Raw genomic sequence first — 8,789 nt, forward strand, 5'->3', positions numbered from 1 at the left:
GAGAACAGGGGGAAAGAGACCTAAGTGGCAGGATTAACAAAGCACCTGGGGATATACACAAACACACACACACAGATGTGCACACACCCTGTAAAGAAACAGCCTGGAGCAGGATTCGACACTTTCCCAGCCAACTTCTCAAGACACATTACATATATACATTTGTTGCCTTGGTCAACCCTGTGTTCCAACCAGACTGGCCAGTGTGCCCTGTTCCTACATGACATTCCATCTCTCATCTATGTGACTTGCACAGGCTATCTCTCTCATTGGCTAGGGGATAATGAATGAATGAATGAATGAATACTCTCATTCTTCCTCCTTGAATCAATAATTCCTCTCAAGGTTCAACCCAAGTACCATCTCCTACTGAAGGCTTATCCTGATCTCTGCCTTCTTTCTCCTGTTATTTGCTAGCACCTCTCCCAGAAATTATTTTGTATTTACCTGTGTTCAAGCTATCCATTCACTATGCGAGGAGCTAATGATGCAAAGACAAAAACAAAAAAACCACCATTTTTTTTTAACCAAATTCTTTGGGCAGAAGAACATAAGTTCCTTAAGGTCCAGGACTTATTCTTTCTTTCTGGTTTTTTTGTTTTGTTTTGTTTTTTGTTTTTGGTCTCTGCATCATTAGCTCCTAACATAGTGCTTTATAAAGTATACAGTAGGTACTTTATAAATGCTTGTTGAAAAAAAGAAGCATTATGTGAGCTACTGTTATTATTCTTGACTCTCCTCCCAGACCTGTGGTGGTGGCTGTCTCTTCTTTGTCTCCCTGCTGTTACCACATGTGAAGAAAGGACCCTGGGCGGAAACTCAGAGCCTTACTCCTGTCCCAGTCCTACCTGATGACTTCTTTACACGCACCTTTCAGAGTGATATGGCCATGAACACCTATTCAGGCTTCTGACTCCTGCCAAGGGAGAACCTCCTGAGAAGAGAAACCTACAAATCTAACATGTTGGGACATTTACCATCCTTTCAGAAGTTTGGGTTTTTAAGACCAGTGCACATACTTGAATATTTAAAATGGATTTCTGAGCTCCTCTGCATTAGCAGAGGCTACACACGGCACACAGCACAATCCTATCTGTATCTTCTCATGCCCTCCTCATCTAACCATGTCTTCCCATAAATTATTTACAGAGTCTGTACAACATAAGAGAGGTCTTCTTCTAGATCTGATGTTTTAGGAATATCATTCCATCCATCACTGCCCTCACCATGTGACTGGCCCAGATTTTTTCTGGTTACAACACTGTTCTAATGGTATCTTTCTATAATGTGTCTCCTGCATATTTCTTCATCCAAAATATGCTACATCCTTTTCAATTCATCACCAAATATTTATCAAGGGCCCTATGCACTGAGCAATGGGCATATAAAGACAAAAATGAGACAATCTCTGCCCTCCTACTGAACTCTATGACCCACAACTTGGAATTCTTCCATGATATCTGTGCTCCATACAACTACCTAAAATATACATACTAATGGCTACTTGTTAAATGCCTGTCCATCTATCCACACAGCATAATCAAGACAAGATACAATCTTCATCCACTTGAATTTTTTTCCCTGTGTATAGTTTGGCTGAGTTCTTCTGAGTGATTATAGGAGGGTCTGCAACATTCTGGAGTTTGACATGATCAGCACAATGGAACCTACCAACAGGTCCATCTGGAGGACCCCATCATCTATATGGAATCCCCTTCCAATTTAGACTCCATGAAGGATGTCCATTGAGACAAGGTCAGAAAACTGAAGAGTAAATGGCTCCCTGTTTTATGCCTCATAGGAAATTAATAATCAAGGGGGGTCACAAAGGTCTCTCTTTTAATATCTCTCCAGGAATTTTGTGTAATTTAAAAATATACATGGGAGACACTTTTAAAAAATGTAGTCTGCTGTAAAATGCCATTTATGAACATCTCATACCTTTATCAAGAATGCCCTTAACATGTGTGCAGATTTCCCTCCTTAAGATTTCAGAATTTTTTCCATTTGTCATCTGTTTATTGGCCCCCTTCCAGCTTCACCTAGAAGAACACTGAGGAGGGTGGGTCTCACATAATTGGATCCTCACTATTGTTTTGCCCTCCTTTGCTTCTCAAGTATTTTATGAAGTGATACTCCTCATAATCTTACTTCCTCATCCTTTCCTTAAGAATTTATAAATGTTTATATTCTCAACTTTCGTTGCCTTTGAATGATGTCTCTCTCTGTGCTAGGCAAGATCAAATGTTTGCTGACTGAAGTGGTTTCTAGGCTCTATAAATCTCCTTACTGTGGCAAATGACTTAACATTGGTTAAACCTCCTTAAGGAAACAGTGACAGTCTGTGTTGATGTCTGGGTTTTAAAATCCATTTCCCATTTTTTGGCATCAACAGCTTATTGAAATAGGTCCAGTTGGAGCTGTGTACAATCATATGCCATATCTTCTCATTCTTTCTTTTAATTTGGTGTTGATTTCTGTCTTCGTTCTAACAAGCCAATGACTTAATTCTACCGTTCATTCAGAAATGACTTCCATATTGGTAACCAGTTGATTCCCGTCTACCAGAAGAAAGTTGATTTCGCTTTTTGTGAGGTAACGTGGTGCTCACCATATCCTAGCCCATTCTGGCTCTCTTCTTGAAGAAAAATATTCCCAATGTAGAGGCCTGTGTCACAATAGCTGACATTTATAGGAGTGCTTTGAGGTTTGATGATCTCTTTACAAACATCATTTCATCTGAGCTTCCTAACAATCCTAAGATTGAGCTATTAAATACAACTATTATCTTCATTTTTCAGATGAGGAAACTGAGGTTTGGACAATAACTTGTCTGCGGTCACACAATTCACAAGGCCTGGAGCCAGATCTTTATGATTCCAACACTGTCCACTAGGCCACGATGCTTTCCTATGCAGAGGCAGAATCACATCTTCATTCTCCTTTTCTTATTCCAGAACCATGTTTTACAGCATATTTTTTTGCTGTCCTCCTTTATGTTCACTTCTGCATTGAAATCACCAAATGTTACAAAATGTGTACGCTGATTTTATTTGGGTCAGATCACAGACGGGTACGTCGGCTGCCACTGTCTTTGTGGTGGCCTTTTGGCAAATACTTATCATTGAGCACTAGAAATGAGTTGACCATGTATCCCTTTAAGTGACAGCTCCCGTTCCCTACAATCCTTCATTAAAACCAACTCAGACAAATCTTTTGTTTGCCTAGCCAAAGAGAACCTGAGAACTATCCCACTCAGCTGCAACTTCCTTTCTGCTTCTGGTTTCCTTTAGAACAAGAATGTCAAGATCAATATGTGGTTCCTCCAGCTGTTTGTCTCACCTTATGTGTCTGAGTCACCTGACTGTTCTCACGTAATCATTCTGTGCGCAGGTGGTTCACCAACTTGACTAAATGGCAAATGTCTTTAAGGTAAGGCCAGGCCTGATGATTCTTTTGTGATTCCGTACAAAGCCCCACAGCTAAGCACTCAATAAATCTGTTGCGACTGACTTTATCTAGTATCTGCCAAGGGAATGAAGCTCAAATCTCTCTCCCCAGCCAAGGCCCATCCTCCCCTCTGCCACCTGTGGCTCCTTCATTACCTCTCCCATTTCCTACCCAGTGTCTGCTCCCACTCTGATATGTCCAAAGGGTAGGCTCTAGTTCTGAACCCCTCCTTTCCTAGGGGTAGGAACACACAGGAGCAGCCATGCACACAGAATGAGGGCAGAGGAAAGGAACGGGAAAGAGGAAGAGGTACACGTTCACATCTCAGATGCAGACGCACGTACAGGTCCTAGGGGAAAAGTCCAGTTCAAACATTTTATACACTTGGGCAGTTTTGTGGGTTGAATTCCTTTACAGCAGCCATCACTATGGTACACTATTTTCTGCACCAAGCCTTACCCTTGGAATTTTTTTACTTTCTGACTGTTGTCTCCCCTCTACCCACCTCAACTAAGAGTCCATCAATACATAAAGTTGGTCTTTCCCTTCCCTCACCCATCCATCTTAATGAGGTCCCTTGTTGGTTTCTGGGCTTCTCAAGGTCCAATCCTACTTTCCTTTTCCTGGTTCTGCATGGAAAACTAATTCACCCAAGGTAGAATGGGGGGGGGGGGGAAGAAACCAAACAGCCACACATCTGTCTCTGCTATTTTATGCAACACCTAATCATACTGAGGAAGTTAAAGATATTAACCAAGCAACCTTTAAAAAAAAAAAGAGGGGAAAATCCTAAAGGAGAAGATGACAAGTTCCCAGAGGAGGTACGGTTCAGCTCTTAGGCTCTCCCAAGTGACACTGTTTTGGATGAGTGACCTCCACGTCCCTTAGAGGAGAAACATCATTTCCTTCCTTTCCCTCTGCCCACCGGACTCTGTAGCCTTAAGACAGAAAAGAACTTTGATTTAGAAGGAAAATAGCCAGGCGTGGGATCTTAGGAAGAGAGAGGGAACAAGATGACGGAAGTCCCTGGAGTGGTGCAGTCAGAGTGGGAGTCTCTGTCCCGAGAAGCAGATGAGAAACCTACCTTCACACCTCCATCTGACTTCTTGTTCAACAGGCTTTTGGCAGCTGTGAAGACAAAGCAGAAAATCAGGATTCCTGCAGCATGAACCTCCTCTCTCACTCACTCTCTCTCCAATGTGAATTCGTGGTAGGACGGAAAGACCAAAAGAGCTTTGGGCCTGTCAGAGGCACAACTTCAGGCAAGCCCCCTGACATCCCTCTGGTCTTCAGAACCTACAGAGTACGACCGCCCCATGGAAGAATGTCCGTCTTGGTCCCCCTTGGTTAGAGGGGAGGCAGCATCAGAACTCACTGGGTGCTGGGATCTGGGACCTACTCAGCCCCAAATCTCACCCACCTTGGGACCTACCTCTGTTGCCTTATATTAGGAAATGCTCCATCTCTGGGGAGAAACCATCACTCAGAAAAGGGCCCCAGCACCAAGGGACGAAACTGTTCATTCGGAGCACTCTCTCCAACGACATCTAACCCAGATCCTTGGGAGCCAAGCAGCTGAGGTGAAGGGGATATCGAGACACCCAATTCTCCCTAGGCTCTACTGAGAAACTCAGGATTGCTATCCTCCAAGGCTACAAGATTTCTAAGGCTTCATCAAGAGATAAAGAGATTCACACTGCACAAAGGGGAACAAACATGGGGACATACACACAGACACCGACAGAGACCAGCCTACGGGAGGAAAACAAGCACTTTGTCACAAAGGGGGCTTAAGCCTCAAGGAGGCAGGAATGTGTACATTTGGTTTAATACGAGCCCAGCTCACTCAGCCATCTCCCCAGGGGTTCGCTGCCTTGCCTCACAAGAACAGGAAGGGCTGGCCAGAACAGTAAGATCTCAGAGAGGTTTCAGGTGGGACAGAGCAGCAATGAGCCCTTGTGTTGGAAGACCTGAGGAAGGTGGCTGGCTGAGAAGGCTGGGTCGGGGAGGGGCAGAAAAATGGGCAGGTGCAGAATGTAAGGGGCAAAAGACCAGCTCTCACCGTCTATGCTATTCTCTCAGGGTGGGACGTGGCCCTCCTGCCCTCATCCACTGTACATTCTGAGCCGAGCAGGAGAGAGCTAGAAGTCCTTTGCATCTCAGATGAGGTTAGGGCCCTTTCCCATAAGGCCGCAGATACACCCTAGCCTGACCCATCAATGCTTGCAAGGTGGGGTGGGGAATATTCTTTGATACGGCCTATTCCTTAGGAAGTGGGACCGACCTGTCCGTTCTCTTCCCCAGGAGGGGCCGAGAGCTCTGGATCTGGGATGCTTTGTCTGCTCTCTGGATTCTTGAGAAGCAGTAATTGGGGCTCATCGCAGCTACTAGTAGGCTCTATGCCACACCCACTGCTGCCCCAGGGGGCTGCCTGACCAGCCTCCATCCCTCGCCGCCATGAGTATTTTGTTGGCCAGGATGTACCAGACAGCTCGAGTTCTCAGGCAGCCTAGAGGAAATTCCTGTCACTGCCCAGCTCCATTTTTCCCCCAGGCTACAGCCCCCTGAGAGTCAGCAAGCGCCCAGCATGCAGAGCTGGTTAGTGGGCTCAGTATTGCCAGTGCACTGACGATGCCAGGTTAGGTGGTCCGTTCCGCATGCCAATCTCAGCCAGCAAGCATGGGTGGCACCTCCCTGGTGAGTGGGCCTGACATGCTGGCCCCTCCTGGTAGGATGGGAGAGGGCTGGGTCAGGCAGGCGGGGAGGACTCATGCCACGTACCTTGCCCGGCCAGGCCGGCGGCGCTCACGGCGGCCAAGGCGGGGGCGGAGCTCTGCCTGCCAACTGAGGGGATACAATCTCTCAGTGCTAAGAGCCGCCACGAAGCCACAGTGGCCAATCAGCAGCTAGCATGCCTGAGCGTGAGACGTGGGCGAGAAGAAGGGAGCCCACTCACAGCCCACGCACACCAGGGCCAAGGGCATCGTGGCCAAGCCAGCCGAGCTGGGAGGAGCAGGAGCGTCTGAGGGGGAAGGGTAACGAGGCAACTGTTGCCCTTCAGCAAAGTGGAGTGGGTGGGAATGGAGGACTGGAGGTCTTTGAAAGGGCCGGGGGTGGGACGGGACATCAAAACTCCACCACGTGGAAAGAGGCTCCACCCTGCCCCCCAATGTACCCCACACACACCAAGCTCATTTTGGAGACAGACAAGACCCACAGAAACCACGTGTCCTGTCCACGCCCCAGAAAATGGGGTACATGCTGATTTTCTAGGTGTGGGCTCAGAACCGGACAGAGGCGTGAGGGAACAGAGAATCCTACCTCGAGAACAACTTCCTTCCCTAATGCCTGAGCCAGTAGATCCAATGGCCTCCCTGGGGGCCATGCTGGACGGAGGGGAGCCAACCCCTGGGCTCCACCACCTTCCAAACCCTGGAGAAACCTTGGCCCCCAGGGCTCTGAGGAAGAGTTACAGCCCATATGCTGCCGATGCTTAATCAGGGTCCTAGTCCTCGACAGTGATCTCCAATCTCCCTGGCTCCTCCCTCCTTGATTCCCTCCTAGTTAGACAGAGGACGCTGGTTCTCTAAGTACATACATTTGGATCGGACGGCACCCCAGGGACAAGCACTCAGAAAAGAAGCAAATGGAGGTAACTGAAGCAAATGATCCCTACCAGCACAAACCTCAATTTTACAATTAGCCAAGATCCCCGCATCCAGCAGATAAATAGCATCCCAGCCAAACCAGCTTCTTGGCCGGTCCCCAAATTTAATTCTCCATGTCTTACTCGCACCCATTCAAACTGGCTGGTCCTCATGTCTGCAACTTATTCCATCATCTCTGCCTCTGAGAATCCTTCCCCCTTCTTTAAGGCTTAGCGTGAATGCTACCTCTTCCAGGAAGCCTTCATGGATTTCCCCACCTGTTAGAATTTTCTCCTGCCTCAAAATATCTATAACGTAACCAGGTACATCTGGTAGCCTTTTGGTAGAACATAAAATTCTTAAGGGCAGAAGCTGTTTTGTTTTGGTCTTTGTGCTGGCAATAACTAACTGGGAGAGTGCCTGCCCCAAAGTGGGCGCTGACACTTAATCTAGGCTTAATTGATCTATATTCATTCCAGCTTCTAATCAAGAAAAGCTCACAGTCTTTCCCTTATTAGGAATATTAAGCATCTCTTCTCACGGGAGCTCTTGAAGACAGCATCTGCTCCATAGTTATTCCAGGGAGTAGGGTAGGAAGAGGTCAGCCTGAGGGAGTGCCTCCAGTGGGTCAGCTCAATGCCAAGTTCAAGGACACTTTTCTGTCTCATATCTCCCCTGCCCAAGGCAGCTCACGGGGCAGAGAGAACTCAGCAAAATTCTAAGGCTCCTCAGGGATCAGGGTGAAATGCCTTTCTTTTCCTTACCAAGAATCTAACCCACAGGGGATCAGCCACTCTTGGCTACCCTGGAAGGCAGCACAGAAGAGCTGACCCTAAAGGGGAGGTCTAGGGCCAGAAGGTACCCTCAAGACATGAGAAAGGACAGAATTATGGCTCTAACTTCAACATAAAAATGCCACTGGGACTGTCCAGTAATTTCAGCATGACCGAATTTGGGCATCAGAAGTACTGAGTAATTAGGGGCTAAGAACCAGGTTGTAGGAGTCTAGTTTAAATCCCTAGGAGAAATCAGCTAGACTCGCTCTCAGTTCCATTTTTTGTAGGGCTGTCAAACTCACCCCTCATCTTAAGAATATACCAGAAACAGCTTCAAGGGTAACACTCAAAGAAGGTAATATTTCATTGTCAAAGGGACAGAAAGGCCTTATGGTCATTGGTCACTCCCTAACCCTCCAGATGTCTTATTTCTAAGCTGCAAAGCTTGCTGTTCTCATGCACTGTTACCCTAAAAGTCCATGCTTTTATTCTTCCCAGAACAAGGGTATAACCCCATTCTGCCTGAGGTCAGTGGGCAGTGCTTTCTGAAATGTCCTCCTCCTATCAAGTTTTCCATTGAGTACATTACAGCAGGCTGACATCACTGAGCAGCAAAGATATGAGAGAAAGAATGGAACTGAGAGGAAAAGGGAAAAAAAAAAACCCAACAACAAACCTAGAGGAATGAATGACAGAGAGGAAACTCCTGACCCAAAGAGGCATGATTAGTAGCATCTGGAGAGAAAGGACACTCTCCTTTTCATCTAAGCCATGCTGGTTGGACTCCTTGCAGCTGCCCTGGGCCAGGAAGCCCCGTGAGAAGACAGGATAGGAAGGCGCACAGGACATGGTAATGTGGAGGCTGATCTCTCAATTACGTTCCCCATCTTTCCCACACACTCACATGATCAAGCCA

At 46.8% G+C, this 8,789-nt stretch overlaps 1 protein-coding gene across 9 annotated transcripts in view; it reads right to left on the reverse strand.

The window, feature by feature from the left end:
- Positions 1 to 8,789, reverse strand: part of CAMK2G (calcium/calmodulin dependent protein kinase II gamma) — a 60,599-nt gene that overhangs the window by 13,805 nt on the left and 38,005 nt on the right. For all 9 annotated transcript variants that reach the window (XM_027858694.1, XM_027858686.1, XM_027858681.1 and 6 more), the window contains exon 13: positions 4,535 to 4,578. In XM_027858694.1, coding sequence (XP_027714495.1) covers positions 4,535 to 4,578 — 44 coding nt within the window. The remainder of the gene's footprint in view (positions 1 to 4,534; positions 4,579 to 8,789) is intronic.

The sequence above is a fragment of the Vombatus ursinus genome, unplaced genomic scaffold (assembly GCF_900497805.2).
Source record: "Vombatus ursinus unplaced genomic scaffold, bare-nosed wombat genome assembly UNPS02000749.1, whole genome shotgun sequence".
Lineage (NCBI taxonomy): Eukaryota > Metazoa > Chordata > Mammalia > Diprotodontia > Vombatidae > Vombatus > Vombatus ursinus.